This window comes from Chinchilla lanigera, unplaced genomic scaffold (assembly GCF_000276665.1).
Source record: "Chinchilla lanigera isolate Chin_1 unplaced genomic scaffold, ChiLan1.0 scaffold00036, whole genome shotgun sequence".
NCBI lineage: Eukaryota > Metazoa > Chordata > Mammalia > Rodentia > Chinchillidae > Chinchilla > Chinchilla lanigera.
The window spans coordinates 6,477,718-6,498,626 of NW_004955437.1; the positions used below are offsets into that span (position 1 = coordinate 6,477,718).

The window sequence follows — 20,909 nt, forward strand, 5'->3', positions numbered from 1 at the left end:
AAAAACAGGGGGGCTGTCTTGGTTACTTTTCTCTCATTGCTGAGACAAAACACCCAATGCACAAAATGAAGGAAGGGAAGGTTTATTTACCTTACAGTTTGTGGGGGTTTCAGTCCATACTTGGCTGGCTCCAAGGCAGAAGATAGCAAAGCAACAAGAGCAAAGGGGCCAATGGCAGCAAGCAGCCTCTTTCTCTCCCTTACATTCTAAGAAGGCTACCCCCACCCAGGGGGCGGCACGCACATAGTTAACCTTCTAAACTTCTCACATTGATACAGTGAATAACATCCTAGAGCAGGAAGGGCATGTCCTTTGCACCCCAGGACTGCTGAGTCACTTAGCCAAACCTCTAGACTCTCCAAGTTGACACAATGTATCAACATAACAGGGGCCCAGCCCCCAGATTGGGGCTATATGTTACAGAGCTGACATAGTGAATATCCTCAAGCAAAATGATAGAGGAAGAGGAGATGGAAGGTTTGGGTTCTAACTGCATTTAAACATATTGTTTTTACAAGGCAGCTGGTAAGGGAAAAGTTGATGAGCACACTCTGAGAAGGGGACTTCCCTTACCCGTACATGAAGAATACTGTCGTAGTCAAGCCCATAGCTCTTCTGTGGGCACAGAGAAGGGGGAATAAATAGAAATGGGAAAAAAGACACATTAATTAAAAAAACAGTTGATAAATGCTTTGGAATCAAAGACGTTTACTATGAGCTGTGTGCTGCACTGGGCATTGGGAATATGGCGGCCAACCAGCCTGTGAGGAAATGAGGCATGGCCATGGTGGACAGGCCTCTGTCAGATGGCTCCAACTACACCTGTCAGGAGGGCAGAGACCCAGGCCAGGGCGACCTGCCTCAACCCGGAAGTGAGGGGTAGTTTCCCGGAGGTGGCAACACACAGAACCTTCAAGGGTGATGAGCAGTTGGTCAGATGATTTTTCTTAAATATAAGGAGAGAGAATGGGCATTACAAGAGGAGGCAAAGGCTTCACCAGTCTGACAGCTGGGATCTACAACAGCTCCATCACAAAGCAGGTGCCTAAACACTGCTGAGTATTGGATTCATGAGCTTAGAGGAAAACAAACAAACCCATTTCCATAAAGGAGTGCTATGGATATACATAAAGCAAGAACTATAACACATTTTCATATACATAAATATGCTACATATTTGTATGTTAGAGATTTATATATTTAAAAATAACATAATTAATAAGTATTATTTATATATGGTGATATATGAACATATTATATATTATAAATATGAGTAAATCTATCATTTATATATTTGTATCATTTATATTTTGTATATTTTGGTGAATATGCATTTATATAAAAACAATAAATATATTTACATTATTTATAGCACATGTATATGCATATGAACTCATATATTATTTATACATTTAAAAATAATATACAATTTAAAAATAAATAATAACAATGAAGTAGAGGACCTGATCTCATGCCCACAGTTATTATGGGGGGGTGGAAGGGACCCGGATCGTTAAAGGAAACAGTATTGTTGAGGAAGTTCTCATTTTTTCAAAGGAAAATACTGTATATTACTCGTGAAGCCTGGATCTTTCACTCCAGCTTTCTGTGGCAGTCTTCCCACGGCTGCACCCCCACCTGCAACCACAGAATGATCTTCCAAAATCCTTAGCTGCGGCAAAGTTTGGGGGTGTCTATCTGACACCCCCTAGACTTTGGAATCAGTCTTGGGGAGCAAGTGAGCTGACTGGGGCTGCTTCCTGCTCCCTCTTGACCTCCAGTGAGACGAGCACTGCGCCTGACTTGGAGATGCCCTGGCTGTCTCCATGGGGAGGTGCAAGTAGCGTGTTTCAGACTGAGCCTCACCCCCAGCGCCTTTGCCGTGCCCTTGTCCTCACCCGCCAGGCCCCTGGCAAATGTGCAGTGCTGCAGAACCCAGCCGAGTGTGTTTCCTTGAACTACTTCTGTTTACCATAGCTGAGAGAGAAGCTGACCCAAGAAACACTAAGAAAGAATGGTGGCTGCTGCTTCCAGCTTTGCCTTTCTTTTATTTAGTATTAAGGATTGAATTCAGAGCCTTTGCTATAAGCAACATCCCCAGTCCTTTATTTTATTTGATTGTTTTAAATTTTGAGACAGGGTCTTGCTAAATCCCTAAGTTACCCAGGCTGGTCTCAAACTTTCGATCCTCTTGTTTCAGCCTCCCTGAGTGTTGGGATTATAGGTGTATTTCCCCAGGCCTGGCTCAGTTTAGCTTTTTAAGGTGCTTATCTCATGTACCCAAATGAAACTACCACTGCACAATTTCCAACAGAGGAGAGAAGGGCTGTATTTCTGGCAGAGTAATCCCAGCCCCCACAACAGGCTTTTACAGTTAGGGATTAGGACAAGAGGGGACAGAGAGGTACGAGGAGAAATTCGACACTGGCTGCCGCAGAATCCTAACACAGACCAGGACATTCCTCTCCTTGCTCACTTAAGATGTCATCTAGGGCACTGTCACCTGCCTCCACTGGGTGACACATGAGGTCTTAGGCCAAAGTCGATCTTCAGTCAAACAAAACCATTCCACAGAAATAGTTAATAGAGCCTGGAGGCAGTGAGTGTGGGGCTAACGAGGGCCGGTGGGTTCTATCTGCTAATGGCAGGGACTGATGCTCTCACAGCTAGATGTAATTAAAGTGGAGAGGGCAATGAGCAGTGCAGTTAGGGGATGCATACAATGATCAATTAGGTTTTTACTTCTGCTTTAAAACTTTTCCAGAAGGACCCGCCTGCTGTAGAGCCAAGCGAACCCTCTCAGCTCAACGGAGCCCAGTGAGTTGAGACAGACTGAGAGAGTGCTGCGTCCTGCCCATGCCCTGCAGGTCGTTATCAGAAAACTGCCTTGGGCTTCAGTGAGGAAAATGGCAGAGAACCCGCAGGATACCAAGCATTGGTTTTCCATTCATTACCTCACGCACTCCTGTTCTGGTCCTGCTGGCGTTCACACAACAAAGCAGACCAAAGGCACTGAGGAGAGGAGACCGCAAGTGCTAGTGCGCCCAGGAGCTGCTGGACTCAGCGCAAGGGGAAAACATTGAAATTTTACCTGGGAATCAGCAAGTCAACCTTTTAGATAGCTCCGGGTCAGAATGGCAGGGCATTCGCTTCCTGCAGCACAGACTACACAGACGAGAACAGCACAGAAAAGCACACAAGGTGAAAGACTGTGTGTGTGTGTGTGTGTGGGTGGGGGGGGGGGTGCTGTGTGTGTTGTGCATCTGCGGCACACTCGCGCAGCTCTGTCTGAAATGATTTGGTTGCTGTTATCTGTGTTAAGCGAGAAAGGCTCAGCTGCTCCGTCATATCAGTGGACTACAAAACACTGAGTTGACTTATTTTACTGAAAGATTTACTTTCATATGGGGGGAAACAACTGAGCTGAAATATGAAGTATTATGCTATACAGCTTTGTGCAAAGAAGACGCCAGGTGGTAGCTTGGGATCACTCCTAGAAAAAGGAAAGGGTACCATGCATCAGCTCAGAAAGCAGGCGGTGGCTACTCATTGATTAGCGCCCTGGTTGTTAATCTGGCCTGAAGGGCGAGGTAGGTGCTGTGGGGCACTGGTTGCAGTGACCACTGTCTGCCGCCCGCTGAGCGTGCGGGTGAGGCCATTCTGTGCTGCAGAATGCCACTCACTCCAACCATCCCAGTGGTCAACACAACTCCTGAAAGTGATCTGTAAACATCTTAATGGTGAGTGCAGGAGAGGATCCCATTCCCTGAAAACTCAGGGTAGCTTTGAGTTGGTTTTTGTCAGGCAGTGACCTACGTCTATCCTTGTGTTGCGTCTGCTCACTTCGACATGCCAGTTGACAAGACGCACAGAAATAGGCTCTGGACCACACTAGGTCCGGCTGCCTGGAGAGGTTCCTGAGCACCCTTTGCCTAGCTGGCTGGCCAGGTAATAGCGGAGGTTATTTTGATGCAATAAACTAATATAAATAATATTCATATGTCAGTAGTCAGCTCGAGGAAACTTCAGAGTATTTCTGGGCACCTGACAAACTTCCAGTGGAATAGGCCACATTATTTCTAAGTCTGGCTTAGACAACTGGTCTCCCAGAAGAACCGTGTACAAACGACTGGGCTCTAGCAGCACAGTCACAAGGTGTGAAGTTTATTGTGCTGTCATTTGAGCCCACACAAGGCCTCGACAATACATGTGAAGAATAAATAGCTGCACACAGTTATTTCATGGGTAATAGTGTGTGGCGTGCTTTCCTAAACAGTGTTCTCAGAGCCCAGGCCTCCTATGAGATGTGGACGGGTGTTTGGAGGCAAAAGTCTGAGAAATTCTGTGCGCTATAATATGCCTGTCTCCCTCCTTGTTTCAGAAACCCGAAATCTTACCAGTCTAGTAAAGAAAGAAACAGAGGGGAGAGAAAGCATTGAAAGCTGCAGTGTTTGGTGCTAATAGGACATGAAGACCTCCCCACCCGCCGAAACAGAAAGAGACCTGCAGAGGCTGTGCGTGCACACCCGGGGACTTCCCTATTCCTCTCCTGCAGAAGCTCTTAGGGGCTATCTAAGGATGCCGCCAACAAAGCCACATCATACAGAACAGAGGCATGAGAAGGGTTGACAGGTAAATGAGAGGATTCCCAGTGAAACTTGAATTTCAGATAATCAGTGAATAGTTTTTTTTTTTTTTTAAAGTATGTCCTACATTATTACATGGGACCTACTAAAAAAATAAAAGTAGTAGCTTATCTGAAATTCAAATTTAACTGTCCTCTATTTTCTGTTTTTTTTTTTTTTTTTGTTTGTTTGTTTGCTTGTTTTTCTGGTACCAGGAATCGAACTTACGACCTTGCACTTGCCAGGCAGGCACTGTGCCGCTGAGCTAAATCTCCAGCCCCCTGTCCTCTATTTTCATTTGAAATATCTGGTGGCACACCAGAGGATGGAGACGGCCCAATAGTGTCAGTATAGCTCCCAACAAGATACACAACCTTGCCAGGCTCTGGGTTCAGAAAAGGGAAGGCTGTAGGGTCCCCAGGAAATCTCTTTACCAAAATGAAGTGGAGTCACCAAAAGCAAAGAGCTTCATCAACTTCCTGAAACACAGGTCACATGACTGGCCACTAGAGAACCAGAAACTCCACACCAGGATCAGCCTGAGATGCAGTGTACTAGGGTTTCTGAGCCAAGCTTTCCAGCTGAGGGAGGTGAGAGGCAAGGTTACTGGAGTCAGAGGGCTTTTGGAACAGCGACTGGGCTGCCAATCAAAATACAAAGTATGTGTGCGTAGTGGAGAAGGAATTTTTCCAAAGTGGCCTTTCCGGCCACGTGCGTTTCCCCTTGGACATGCACAACAGTTGTAGTAAAGATCAGCAACACAGTGGTAAGCAGGAAAGCCAAAGAGCCTTCCCTGCGTAGGAGGGGAGTGGCGTCAGAGTGATCCGTAGATATTTTATAAAAATCACGTCTTATGCTACAAATAAAGTCAGGGTCTATCTTTCAGTTTACAAAATATATTCCCTACTGAGCCCTCTGGCAGAAACCACTGTCATCTTTGTTGGTATAAGTCCCAGAACAGCACACTTGATAAAGGAAGTGTTGATGGAATTCTCAAATTCCAGGGGGAAGGCAGATGCTTCTGCTCAAGGTAATCGCTGTCTCTGCCCTGGATGGAGTCTGAGTCCCTCATGGACAGAGGAAGTTGTAGAGGGCGCACTGTCGGGTCAGACATTTCAGCATGCTAAGCTCTGGGTCTGACCAGAATCAAACAGGCTTGAAAAAGCATTCTACTTCTTGTGCTTTAGTGTCGGTGTGTTACGTTCAGAGGGGTGTCTGGGTGCCTCTGAACAGTGCAGACCTGTTTAGGGATGTGTCATTAGGAAACATAATACTGGTTTTATAAACATCTGACAGGAATGACCCATCTCTATGAAGTCACAAAACCACTGCCACTGGTGCGGGACTGGGCACCAGGTCAGTGTCCAGCACAGAGATGAGTGGGGTCATCACAATGGCCTCCATGGCATCCTGGGACAAGCAAAGTTATAGAAGAGACAGGAAGAGAGAGAGACAGACAGACAGAGACAGACAGAGAGGCAGAAAGACAGAGAGACAGATAGAGACAGAGGCAAAGAGACAGAGACAGAGAGACAGAGAGACAGACCGACAGAGACAGAGAGACAGTTGTTACTGACCAGGGTGACAGAACTGTGTTTTGGCATCCCAAATTGGAATGTGGAACATTTTTTTGTCATAAAATGGTAAAATAGTGATTAGATTATGCAATTCCTATATTTATTCAGCTTTGCGGACCATATTACTATAGAGTTACATTATGGGCTATAAAGTTATATAATTGAGGTAAGCTAGGGATTACGCTGGTGTTTTGGAAATCCTGGAAAATGACCGAGGTGGCTGCTATAATGCAAGTGGAATGAAGGGCTTTCTCTGCCAGGCGCTGGGAGCACGGCCCGAGCATCCCCCCTGTCCGCCCCACTGGGGGATTTCCTCAGCTGGAGAAAAGCTGCCTCCCTCCAGCCATGCTCCCTACAGGCACGACTGATATCCAGGCACTGACAGGCACGAGGGTGGATGGGATGTCACCTGACATCAACTCGGGCAAGTTGGAAAGGTCTGTGCAGCTCCAGAGCCCTTGACCAGGTCACCCGAGGCCTCTGTCAGCCGATAGCTGCAACACAGTTTGCCTCCTTCCCCAGTCTCTCTTCTCAGTCCCTCAAGTGTGGGTCCCCAGAGTACACCCCAATTCTGAGTACCACTCAGATTCTGCTCCCAGGAAACCAGCCCAATGCTATCTGAGAAAATGCAGCCCAAGCTCCAAATAATCAACTGACAATAATTTCTGATTGTGATGTTCAGTAAGATGAAAACTACCTGTATTCTGACCCGGTCTTAATGTTCCTATGCTTTAATCCAAAAGCCAAAATATAGGGTTCTCATGCTCCAAAGCATCTTTTTCTTGAATACAAGTAAATCACTTGGGCAACTGGTCTTCCACGGCTGCTTGGCTAAGCTGGGCTAAGACTTGAGCGCGGTGCCCTCTCTCCAGCAGTTTTAGAAAGGAGCTTTGAAGAGTTCCTTTGCTTGAGCAGGAAACACCCAACCTACTGCACGGACATTACTGAATGTAAGTATTGCCTTCCACCCCAGACTTCAGGGCAAGTTAGGAAAAAGGGGCAGATAATTCTTCTTACAGCCAGGTGGTAATTCCCGAACAGTACTCACCAACGCTGGTGGAAAGACAAATAGCACAACACAAGCAGCTCCTTTCCCTTTCGGGCCCCTCCCACCTGGCTATATCCTCCTCTACCTGCTCCTCACTGGCACCAGAGGCCCCTCACATCCAGTCAGCTCCTTCCTTTCTCGGGCTATTACTGCTCAGCTTTCTGATCTCCCTCTAAATGCCCGACCCTGGCCTCACTCTGGGCGATTCTAATGTCCAAAAGGAACAGGTACCCGTTTTACCGAACTATTCACTGCCTCCTTGATACTTCTGATTCTCTGGATTCTCCACAAGTTTAGAATCTGTGTTTCTCCTGAGGATCACACCTTCTTTTCTTCAAAGGACCTGGAGCTGATGGCTGACTGGCTGACCTTTCGCAGGAATGCTCAACCACACAGGCCCCGTTCTTGAGCTTTTATTACAGTGAAAGACATCTCTGTCCACCTGCTTACCTCCCCTGCCAGACGAAATGTGCCAGAGAGGCTCACAGATAGACTGGTAGGTAGGGAGATGGGCGGGGGATGGATAGATGGTTGAGTATGTAGATAGATAAATAGGGCAGGCACTGGGGTGTGCATGGGTATTGGCTCGCATCTGACCAAATGTTAGAAGCTGAATGCTGTTGAAGGCCACCTTACTTTCCCTTAGATGACACAATGGCCTGTACTTGTGTTATTTTTGTTTGTGTCTGTTTTGTTTGTTTACTTCTGACTTCCTGTACACCTCTAATGCCCCATCTACACAAATGATCCCATCAGCTTTACATAGCTTTTCCTTGCTTGTCTGTCCCCAAGCAAGATCTTACTGGGGTAATGAGACTATTAGAGAAAAGGAAGCTTTGGACGTGCGTGTGGACCTTGACTTTGGATCTGAAGGCAGAGGTCCGTGTGCTCACTCATGCTTGAATGCACGGCCCCCGCCGATTTCAGGAGTCATTTATTAATTTCATTTGTAGACCTTGCAAATACAGAGGGTGCAGGGATGCGTTTCTCCGAGGACATGTGTGGAACAAACCTTGACTAAACCGTTCGGCCCATACCATGCTCCGCTGAAGTGCGACTAGCCACAGAACTATGGGGAAGGCAATGGCACATTTATCAACTGCTTCTTTAATTGCATTTGTGGGGAAACACAAAGGCGAGAGCACGGTGAGTTCCAAAAGAGGGGGTGGGGCGGATCACGTGAGATCTGCAAAGCAGAGGTTGGTATGTGTGCCTGAGGCCTACACAAAGCAAGCTGCAAAGGACCCCAGACACAGTCTGATTTGTGCTCTTTCACTCTGGTTCTTTTCCGGGAGAGTTTGTCTCTGCCGCATCCTGCTTGAGTTTTCCTTTTTAACTCGGTGGATGCCCGGGTGTGTTAATATTTATAAGCAGTAGCTTCTGGTCTCCAGAGCAATCCTTTCAACAAAAGTAAAGCAAAGCCAGGTCTGAGGCAGATCCTGCGGATGCGCCCTTCTTCCCCTTCTGTGCCAGCAGCTGCATCATTAGTGTGAGGAGTGAGGAGAAGTGGAAGGGGCGGAAGAGACAGAGCTGTGCTTTGAGTCACAGGAGCTGCTGTCGCCTCCCTCCTAGAATCTCTCTTTTCCTCCTCTGCTCCTATCAGCCCTGCCCCGATTTATTGTATTTCTTCAGCCATTACTTGGTATCTAGCTGCCTCATCTCCGATACACCCTGAGGGTTCCTTCAGAAGACCTCTCCAGAGTGCAGCTGTCACCATACCCGCTTCTGCTTTGGCTGTTCCCTCACAACCAAAGGAAGACAGTTCCCTTGTGTGGCTTTCAAGGATTTCCATAATGAGGCCCCACTTTCTCAATGCAGAAATTACACAACACACAGGCATAAAAGTTACAATGGGAAGTTCCCATCAGCTCCTCCATTCCCTCTCTCCGAAGCAACTAGCCCAGCAATTTCCCTTTCAGTTGTCTGGCCTTATGTCTTCTGACTTCCTGTACACCTCGAATGCCCCAGCTACACAAATGATCCCATCAGCTTTACATAGTTTTTCCTTGCTTGTCTGTCCCCAAGCTTTGATCTCACTATCTTTTGTTTAAAGTTTCATTTTTAGTTGTAAATTGATAAATTCTAGTTGTACATATTCATGAGGTACAAAGAGATGCTGTGTAGAATAAATGAATTAATACATCCATCGCCTCACATACTTCTTTTGTGGCAAGAACACAGAGCTTGAAGTTTACTTGGAAATGTACATTATCATTCTCTGTGGTCATCAAGCTGTTTGGTCGATCTCAAAGTAAAGGAAAACTAGTTCCTCCTGTCTGGAGCATTTCAGTCTTTCACCATCATCTCTTCATCCTCCTGCCCCAGCCACTGCTAACCACTCTTCTACTTTCTGCCTCTATGAGTTCAGTTATTTTCGATTCGGCATACAAATGAGAATCCTACAGTGTTTGCCTTCCCATGCCTCGCCTATTTCACTTAGCACAATACTCCTCAATTCCATCCATGTTGCCCCAAATGGCAACATTTAGCTTTTAAAGGCTGAATAGTGTTCTGTTTTGTATTCAAGGAGTTAAGCATGGTTACCCCAAACACATTGATCTGGAATATTGATTATTTCGGGCTGGAAATCCTGGAGAAGCTATCGTCATAGAAAGGACTGTGTGAACTGCATTTTTCTACAGATGGCAGGTCACGAAGTTTCCCTTGCAAAAGGCGCCTTCCCTGCTGGAGAAAGCATCTATCATTGTGCTTTCCCAGGGCCAGAGTACAAATCTGTCACTGGAGAGGGGTTTGCTGCTGCAGTAGATCTGAACAAATAAACTCACTGAAGCAATCTTGATTTTACACTAGCTTTACACCTTCTATATATCTCCTGGTGACTCCCCTAAAACTTTGTCCTGTAATTTCTTCCTTTGTCCTGTAATTTCTTTGCAGATTTATTATTCTTTTTCTAAAAACTTTCTCCTTTGGCCATTTCTTCAGATCATCACTCCCTTGTGAGGGTCCATAGGTACATGGAAAAACTAATAAAACTTATATGCATTTCCCCTGTTAGTTTGTCTTGTGTTAATTTGGTTCCTAGACCCAGCTGAAGATCCCACCTAAGGGCTAAGATGGGTGGATGTGACTACTCCTTTTCCTTACATGTGTGTATATTATATATTTAATATCCATTCATCTGTTGATGGCACTTAGATGGACTATTACGAATAGTGCTGTAATGAACATGGGAATGCAGACATCTCTTCAATAAATGGATTTTAAACCTTTAGGGAAAAGAGCCAGAAGTGAGATTTCTGGGTCATACAGTAATTCTATTTTTAGATTCTGAGAAACTGCCATACAGTTTTCCATAATGGCTGCACTAATTTACATTCCACTAATAGTGTATAAGTGTTTCTTTTTTTCCATATCCTTGCCAACACTTGTTATTGTTCAACTTTTTGGTAATAGTTATTTTGATAGGTACAAGGTGATATGTCATTGTGGTTTTAATTTGGGTTTCCCTAATGATTAGTGATAGTGAGTATTTTTCATATATTTGGTGATGGAATGGAAGAATTTATATTATTAAAATGTTCGTCTGTAGATTCAATGCAACCTCTATCAAAATTACAATGCCATTTTCATAGAAATAGAAAAAAATTTAAAAATTCATATAGAAACATAGGAAACCTGAAATAGCCAAAGCAGTTATGAACTCCAAAGAACAAAGCTAGAGGCATCACACTACCTGATTTAAAACAATACTACAAAGTCATAGTAATTAAAACAGCATGGTACTGACATAAAATACATTCATCCACAAATGAAACAGAACAGGGAAGTGAACTCACACGTGTACAATCAATTGAGTTTTGACAGAGATGCCAAGAACATACAATGGGAAAGAATAAACTCTTCAATAACTTGTGTTGGGAAAAAAATATATATGGAGAGAGAGAGAGAGAGGGAGAGAGAGTCCCTGACTTGTGAACGTTTGAGTTGTGAACTTTCATAGGTATACTATGTGAGACTCACTTTGTCAGCTTATGAATGAATCTGATTTATGAACAATTCTCATGGAATGGAACTCATTCACAATTCAAGGATCTGTATATTTAAATATATATGAAAATTGGACCCTTATCTTATACTTCATGTAATAATAAATACAAAATGGGTTAAAGACTTAAACATAAAACCCAAAACTATAAAACTCCTAGAAGAAAACATAGGGGAAAACCACCCAATATGAATCTGGCTGATTAAAAATATTTGACCACAAAAGTACAGGTAACAAAATTGAAAATAGACAACGAGAGTACATCAAAGTAAAAAGTGGTTGCACAGCACAGGAGACATTAGAGTGAAGAAACCATCTATGGATTGGGAGAAAACATTTGCAAGCAATATTCCTGGTAAGGATTAATATCCAAAATATATAAAGAACTCAAACAACTGCATGGAAAGAAAGCAAATAATCTAATTAAAAATGATGTAAACAGACATTTCTTGAAAGAAGACACAAATACATTACTTTTTAAGGATATTCTTCCCTATACCTCTGAATCTTCAAATTCTACCAAGCCTCTCAGACCTTGTTTCCATGCCACCTGCTATATAATACTTCTTTCCATCTGCTGATTCCTTTGATTTCCACATTTATTCCCAGCTTCTATATAAAGCGCTTTGTTACCTTAGTCTTTGTTTTTGGGTAAAAAGCCAGTCTCCACTATTGAAATGTAAGGAGTGAGAGCCCATTTTTCCATTCATTTTGGTACCTCAGACCCTTCCATTCACAGAACAGGGATTCAGCAAATCCTCCTGGAGTAAGAGAAAAGAGTCTAGTGCTTCCAGGATACGTTTTGGGTCTTAATTCACTTGTTTTTCTTTTTATGGTGCAGGGGGTGGAACCCAGGGCCTCCTGCATGCTAGAAAGTACCCTACCACTGAGGTTCCTCCCTCCACCTTTTAAAATGCCAGCAACAGCAGCTGTGATGAGCAGGTTCTGTTAGCATCTCAAACAGTTAAGGGAGGTGGTGAGTTGGGGACTTTGGGATACTGACTGCTTCCAGGTGACTATGTGGGATGTCCAGCCAGAGAGCTGAGAGGGAAAAAAGCAAACAAGAAAAACCCCAAACCACTCAACCTTAAAACTTCTCTATTTTAAAGAGAACAATGTGACTCTTTCCCAACCACCGAGCTTAACAATCCCTCCCATTCTTTCCAAGACACCAAGCACACATTTACCGTCCCAAACAACAACAAACCTCCCCAAGCTCCTGACCTTCCTGGCCTGGCCAGGCTGCTGCCATGGCGGCTCTGCAGGGCTCTCATTGAACCCTACACTTAGCTTCGTTTTCTAACTCAAAGGGCCTCACTTTCAGCACAGAATGGAGGTGAGTGGGAGAGGGCGGGGCTTCAGAAACGAGGGGAGACAGCTTCACCCCAGTCTCAGAAATGGCCGGATTTACTTGCTTTCTGCATTAGAAATAGCTCCAGGGAAAGTTAATGGAAACTGGGCAACACCTACATGATACAGGAAAACTTTCAAAACAACAGGCTTATTAATTTTTTGGTACTTGCTTTAGTTTACATAAGCTTCTCCTACATAAAACGTTACAATAGTAAAAACCTAATCCGCTCCTGGAATCTTAAACATTGTAATCAACGGTCCCATTACCTGTTGCTCTGTAGCCACAACAATTACCCACAGCAATTTCCATCCTGTTTGTAGTTTTTGCCAAAAAATAAAGTTGATCCCCATCAGTCCCATCCCCAAGTGCTCAGATCATTATCAGTCCATTTGAGAGCCTGCTTCTGCCCTCCTGCTAGAACAATATCCAGTGACAGTTAAAACAGCTCAAAAATCCTTTCAAATAGAAGGCTCTTCTCCAAAACTTTTACCTCATTTGTACTTGGACTTTACAAACAATTTCCATTATTTTTTCAGCAATTTTCTGTTCAAGTAAACTTAACTCATTCTCCAAACAAAACTATAGTCTGTCTCGATAGCAATATCAAGGGAGGAAAAGGGCTACCAGGAGAGTGGACTGTAATTATAAGGGAAGAGAGGGATGAGGGGTTGCGGCGGGGAAGAGGGATTAGGAGAAGGAGACGGTGTGGGCCAGAAGACATAGAAAGAGAAAAGACGTGGCGCATGGCGAGGCGGAAGGTGCTCCTGGAGGCCATTTCTGCGCAGGCGCAAAAATGAGTGTCCTTGGCGCAGGCAGGAAATAGCTCCTTCCTTCCACCACCTGCCATGGGGATCTCACTCGGGTGCTGAGGGCGACCCCTATGCGGCAGTGCGGGGGCAGAAAGGTTCAATACCTTTCTTCACCTATCATAGCATCACCACTGATATCCCTGGAACAAAAGGCAGGCTAATGAAAGAAAAGCACAGCAGTTTTATTTCGTCAAAGCTGTACGTGACACAGGAGCTTTCAAAACGAAGACCCAAAGACTCAGGGACAAGTGTATCTTTCTGCTCAGGGAGGAGGACAGCTATGTAGAAATCAGGCTGGGTGAAGAGGTGGCTCTGATGTCAGAGACTCACGTGGGGGAGCCCAGCAAGGCCGCTTTGTTCAGATTCTTCCTGCGTCTCTGTGTGGCCTCCCTTCCTCCCGGGGATGGGGAAGGACTCCTGGAATGAGGAGCTTGTGACCACGGTCAGACAAGGCGGGTCCGAGAATTTGTTTCTGAGCCAGCCACAGGAAGGTGGGGGAGGGGAGAGTGATTTCTAGGTTTTATGGCTGGCTTGGGAAGAAACAGGTTCTAGTTTCTATGGCCTGTCTTGTGGAAGGAAGGGGACCAAGGGAAAGAAGAGCAGGAGAAGGTTAGAAAGAGTTTGCTTCTGACGCCCTTGCGTTCAAGCACTCAGCATGCCAAAGCACAGTACAATGGGGTGCTGTTCTCCAAGATCCAACAGTGGAGTTCTCCATGGCCAACAGTGCCAACAGCTGTGGGGCCACGGGAGACGCTCGCGGTTCCCCACCTCTGGGAAGAGCCTCACTAGCCACTGGAGACCTGGGGATCAGTCCTCACCCTCCCTTACCCCCACATTAACAAGCCACTAAGCCTTGTCCACTCACCTGTCTCACCACCCCCACCCTTTAGCTTGGACTACCACGGCCTGCCAGCTGGACAGGGGGTCCTGGTGTCAATCTGCTGTGCACATGTCACCCAACCTGGCTTCTCTGCACTTCCTGGGAGGCTTATTTCCACCACCAAGGCCTGGAGAGCTGCGGGAGCAATTGATGCTGACAATATCCCTTCCGCTCACACCTGTCCCCTCACCCCCTCTTGTGGATCTTTCCGGTCTTACTGAGAAGTGGGGCCCCTTGGCATGCGCTCCTTCGATAATAAAGAGGTATACTTTTGCAGTCGATTGCTCAGTGGTTCTTTCCTCTGTGAGTCTCTGAGTATTCTGAAGTCACAGATTGTGTTTGCCCACATATGTCATCATCTTCATTATAAAGATAAAACAAAGACTTATCTCAAAGGCAAGGTTTAAGTGAGTTAATTCAAGGAGAGAACTTAACAATGTACCAGGTGTATATAATAGCTAATGCGTTTTGGCTGTCATAACAATAACTAGCATTGTGCCCGGAATAAATCGTGTGCTCAGCAAATGCATGTGAAATGAAAGGGGAATGAATCAATGGATGGCTAGAGGATTCACCAACCCCGATAGTCCTTCCTTTGTCCCCCCAAGCAGCTGCTATCCATGACAGAGTACAGTGGCGCTATACCCACAAGGAAGAATCAATGATTTTCACTGTCTGCTGCCACCATGAGAAATGGTCGACAGAGCATTTCTGTCTTCCTGGGATTTTAAGTTTATTCTCCTGTGTTGTCGAAGGTACAGGGGTATGATGTCACAAAATCTATCTCCTTGCTTCTCAGTGTGGTCTTTGTTAACGAAAACATGTGCTTTGTAATGAGCCCCACGCTCCTTAAATACTCCCAGGCCAGATCCTTTGGAAAGCCAGGCGTGTCACGTAGCCCACCCCAACAATTATTCACACGGAAGATGTCAATGTACGTTGCCACAATGGGGGAGCTCCTCACCCCTTTGTTCCTGCACGGCCCGTACTTCTGACTCCCCAGTGACCAGGGCAGGGCCTCCGGCACAGGACCGCGATTCTCACCGCGTGGATCTGACGAGGAGCAAGGTCCGCAAGCAGCAGTGGTGCTGAGTTGGCCCCAGTCTGTCAAACCCCGTGATCCGGCACAGCCGTGGTACTTTATCCGCCTTTAAGGCGGTGATCATATTTTTCAGTTCTTTTGCTGCAAGTAACTCGCTTGGATTTAGAAATATACACAGCATCATCAGATCAGTAGTTCAACATATGACTTTACCCTTCCTCTCCTGTCGCAGGAAGGTTTTTCATCCCTTTTCCCAGAGCAAACTTTTCTACTCTTTATCTGCACCCACCTCCCTCCACCTGGGGATGCTGTGAAAGCTCATACTTGGTTAGTCTTGGTTCAGGCATTCATTTTAGAAACTGCTATTTAATTGAAAATAACTGGAACGAATACACTGTTAGTGCCTTTATCTGTGCACGTTTAAAACTAAAGGATGCTCTGCTGAAATCCACGATAGACAAGGAAACGGCCTTGAAACGTAGTGAACTGACCTGTTTTCTTGCGCAGCGAACTGGATCTGTACCCGGAAGTGCCGAAGTCCTGGGCCTGTGCCGGAACTGAGGACATTGACATCCTCTGCCCTTCCTGTGGGTTCCCAGACGGGAAGGGCGAGCCCTGTGAGGATCTCATTTCACGTCTATCCATGCTTGATAAGTAGTCTTGAGTTTTCTTCTTTTCCTTTTTTAACATGTTGACCAGAATATCTAAAATGTGACTTAAGGATGTCGTGACTCCCAGATTATAAAGATTAAAACGTATGATCTCATTCCGGGTATGGTGGCGCACGCCTGTAATCCCAGCACTCGGGAGGCTGAGGCAGGAGGATCATTGTGAGTTCGAGACCAGCCTGGGCTACAAAGTGAACTACAACCTGAACTGCATAGAGAGATCCTGTCTCAAAAAGACAAAACAAAACAAAGCAAAACAAATGATCTCAATGCAAGTACTAGTCTCATACGGTTTGCTACTTCATATGTGGGAGGGGCTGACTAAAAGAGGATCTTTAAGGTCCCAAAGTCCTCTACACACTTGTACACAATTCAGGCTGCTATTAATCTTTCACCAGGGCACCATTATATGAAAAAATAGCAAATGCAGAGGGCTTTAAAATGTTCTGAGTATAAATGAGTTGCCTTGAAGTCTGTGCAAAAGGGTGAATAGAAAGTAAAACAAATATTGTGTTGTAGTAGGTGTTGGAGCGATGTCTGCATCTGTGAGTTGGTCTTTTATTTGGTTTTTTGTTTTTTTTTGTTTTATTTTGTTTTTCTCCGGTACCAGGAACCGAACTCATGACCTTGCGCTTGCCAGGCAGACGCTTTTTGCCGCTGAGCTAAATCCCCAGCCCCTGGTCTTTTATTTGGGAAAACTCCCCCACCCAGAGCCCTGGTTGAGCACATGGCTGCTCAGGAGGCAGCGGGAGGCACGGAGGGGCTGTGCAGGGAAACCCACGCACCTGGCAGAAGGGACCAGTCACTCGTTGGGGCCGATGCGGTGACAACACATGCTTATTTAGAGGAGAGCTAAAGGGAACCTAAAGCTACTTTGTGTAAGTGTTAATTTTTGGTCTCAAATGAATCTGAAGTGAATTAATAGGTATATGATTGTGAAATGCACCTTTTGTGGGCCTCTTAGCTATGCCCAGCACACTGATGACAGCTGTGGACAATTTAGGGAGCTATTAGTCCCACTCTAATCTCCCATGCCACACTTCATTCTGGCCCAAGAACTCTGGAGCTCCAGGAGGTTTTGCCTCGTCCGTCCACAGGACGAAAGGCTATCATCAGTCCCTCTGGAGAATCTCAGAACTCTGGTGCACATGCAGGAGCATGGACCTTTGCATCCCTGGAGATGGCTTTATGCAAATGTGAGCCCCAGGAAATGTGGGGGTGCTGCGGCACGGCAGGCTGCTCTTCAGAAATGAGGGGGAGCCACCGGGACCGCGCTGGCTCTTGGCAAACAGCACGGAAATAATTTGATCTCCAACCTCTGCCTCAACTTAACTCCAACTTGTTGGTGATTTCTGAAAGCCTAATTGATTTTTTTCTCATAAACCCTGATGTGGCTGCTACACATTGCCTCAAAAAAAAAAAAAAGTGTACTTGACGGAATTGTTCCAACTCTGTAGTGTCTAGTCCTCAGCTGAGAAGAACAGGGCTCCGCTTTGCACTAACTGATTCAGACATCACCAGACACTTCCGGGAATCCAGACACTGCAATGGGAAGACCCGTTCTTTTCTTTACTCAGCGGGGTTTGCTAGGGCTGGGTATATTATTCTAGGCATCGATGTAGAACAGTTAAGAAATAGACTACCTTCTTGTTCTCCGGCAGCAGATGTCCTACCGGGGAGACAGATGCTCCATGTGCATGAATGCAGAGTGTGCACATACACACAAACTGTTAGAGTACCAGGTAGCGCATTTTTAAAAGGCCAAGAGGGGCTGGGTGGCTGCGGTACGCTCTGCACTGCAAAGGCCTTGCTAAGTGTGCCGGTTAAGGCTGAGATCTGAATGACAACACAGACCAACCAAGGCAGGCCATCGAGGAAATAGCCAAATCCCTAGGGAGAAATGGGCTTGGCAGTGGCTCCCAGCGCTGCAGGCCTACAACCCTACATCTTCCAATGTGCAGGAAAGACCCCACCACCAAGAATTACCCGTCCTCAAATGCAGTAATGCCGAGGCTGAGAAACCTCATATCAGGGGGTAGGGGGCCACTGGGACTGCAGCAAAACACAGGGGGTGGGTCGAGGCATGAGAAAGGAAGTCAGGATGGGTGGGGCAAGATCACATAGGGCCTCAAGCATGGGAGCAAGGATTTGGGTTTTATTCTGAGCTGGAGGGGAAGCCTCTCCAAGGTTTTTTTTTTTTTTTTTTTTGTTTAGACAGGATCTCACTATGTAGTTCAGAGGTCTTGGAGTCACTGTGTAGCCCAGGTTGAGCTCGAACTCACTTTGATTCTCCTGCCTCAGCCTCCCAAGTACTGGGATTACAGGCGTGTATGGCCCTCTCCAAGGTTTTAGTCAGAGGGATAATATGCTCTGATTTCCATTTCATAAAGATCGCAGCTCACATCTACCTTCCTGGATGACTTTTTTTCTGACCTCTCCTCTCTTCTGCCACTACCCACCGTCATCTGACTGAGGTCTTTGTGTCACACGCTGTGCTGGCACGGGACACCGGCAGGACAGGTCTGATGCTTCTACTCTTGCAGGGTGGAAGCCCTGAGCAGTCACGGAGCTCACAGACACAGAGCTCGGGCTCAGCCCAGGATGGAGTCAAGCTCCATGAGTGCTCTCTCGGCTCTGACTCCTTACACACCATCTCTCTGAATGTGAGTGTCCGGCGGAGGGAGCCCTGATTGAGTTTTTCATAGTCAGTAAAGAATTGAGGGTAGCTCCCCATGAATAGTGGTACCCAGATGCTGCTCCACAGTGAAGGAGGGAGATGATGGATGCCTTTCTTTCACCTTCATGTTAAAATAAACACATATGAACAAGCCTGGACTGTTCCCTCTCTGTCGTCTCTCATTCCGTCCCTCCTGCGTGCACAGACAGTCATAAGCCACGAGGAGAATTAAGAAGCTGATAGCAGTGTGGAGGGGAGAAGGGCCTCAACTAGGATCAAGGCCAAGAAAGAAGCAGAACTCAGCCCGAGGTCCAGGCTGAGGCCATCCCTGGAGATGGATGGGGTAGGAGAGAGGAGAAGGAATGCGAGGGCGACAGCGCTGTGGGCAGCGCTCGGAGACAGGGCCTGGCTGGGGAGGGAGGCACAGCTGAATCTACTGTTATTGGCTGGGAACCAAAGCCGCTGGGACTCACTTGAGCCTGACACACAGGCTCTGCTAAGACTCAACTAAAATTAGAGACTGAAGTTAATCAGGCAGTGCGCCTATTCTGTGTTTGGTTTGTTTTTACCCCTTTATCACTGGATTTCCTTTATGTAGACTATTTTTATGTCTTTTGCACAATAGCTGACGCTAGAGTCTTGTCATCGTTTTAAGAAGTGAGCAAAAATATCTGTTTGTAAAGAGCGGGCCAAGATGATTTCTCACGTACGTTTAAATGCTGCAAATGTCATGAAAATGTCAAGTCTTACAAGGAGCTTGAAAGGTAAAATGAGAAACAGTGCTGAGGAAATATCAGGGAGTCCTGAGGTCTAACCACCCCAGCAGGGGCTCTCTGGAAGTAACCGCCTCGTCTGCAACTGCAGCCCGAACACGCTCGTGGGCTGGGACCACTGTCAGCACGCAAAATACACGGCCTCCGGGAGCCAAGAAGGGTTCTGTCCTGAGCGCTCATCCTCACTCGCTTCCAAATTTGGGAACGTTTGTGAGGGGAACCCAGAGCCATCGATCTGGCTTTTAAATAAACAAAAAAGAAAAAACAAAGGTTACATTGAACTCAATCTCTGTCCCTCAGAAGCTAAATACCATTTGCCATTTTTCAGCCACCATTTGAGTTTCACCCACACACCCGCCACAAATTCTGGGCTGCGGGGAGGTTGTGGTCAGCCCAGTGTCCGGTCTGCTAGCTAAAGATAACCAGTGAACTTTCGGGCTCGGGACTGGAACAGACAGCACCGCAGAGCAGTCCAAAAATACATTAAAAAAAAACAACAACAAGCTGTTCGGAGATGGTGTAGCCAAGCTCCCACTTTTCCATGGGCTGCAGTGCTCTCTGTAAGACTAACTGTGTCAAGCTCAAAGAAAAGGAAAAGCGTCTGTTTCTATAGCTCCTCCTTTTCGCTGGTCACTGCGCCTGGCTTGCAGAAAGCGTGTTTTAGTCTCAGTGGAAGGGAGTGGCGCGGGGCACGAGGTGATGTGGCAGAATAAAGACACCTATTCATCCCACCCCCCCAAGCAGGAAGGAGCCGGCTTCCCAGCGCTCCAGAAAGGATACTGATTTCACTGTCTCTCTGCTTCAGTATTTCCTGGAGCTTTCTGGATTCTTCCTCTTTCAAGGGTTCTTGGCAGTCCTGGTTCTCGGTTTCGGAGGGGCCTGCACTCTTCCCAAGGATCCTCTTGTCATTCAGAAGTTTCTGGAAGATGAAGTAAAGGCTGAGTGTTCACATCTCTTCCTTGCTTCGATTCTCTCTTCCCCGTGCCAGTGCCCTGTACACATCAGGCACGCGTGCCTGCCCGCCTCCTTGTCTGTCACGCAGCTGCTTTCACTGTCTGATAGGCTTTCCTCTCCCTGCCGTCCTTGCGGCCCCTGCCCTCTCCTTATCTTTCTCTCCCCACATGGGGAGATTTCTACTCCAGCGTTATCTCCTCTGGGACTCTCTTCCCTTCTCCCGTAGCACACAATTCATCCCGCTATTGTGGCTCTTGTCATATGCTGTGATTATTCTTTCATGCCTGTCCTCTCCAAGACTCACTTATCTGACTTGGCCTCACCTACGCCGGGGCTACAGCAGACTCAGGGCGAATGTTCATTATCTCCACGAGTGCGCAAAGATATAATCGAAGGAGAGGTAGAAGTTGGTAATGGTCCCACTCCCTCATCATGAAAGGTAAAAACTAAGAGGGGCTGGGGATTTAGCTCAGTGGCAAAGCGCCTGCCTGGCAAG

At 46.3% G+C, this 20,909-nt stretch overlaps 1 protein-coding gene across 3 annotated transcripts in view; it reads right to left on the bottom strand.

Annotated features, from left to right (window-relative positions):
• Kif6 (kinesin family member 6) overlaps window positions 1-20,909 on the bottom strand; it is a gene marked incomplete at its 5' end in the record, with an annotated part of 243,879 nt that overhangs the window by 124,400 nt on the left and 98,570 nt on the right. For all 3 annotated transcript variants that reach the window (XM_013517004.1, XM_013517005.1, XM_013517003.1), the window contains 2 exon segments: window positions 15,833-16,045; window positions 20,240-20,378. In XM_013517004.1, coding sequence (XP_013372458.1) covers window positions 15,833-16,045; window positions 20,240-20,378 — 352 coding nt within the window.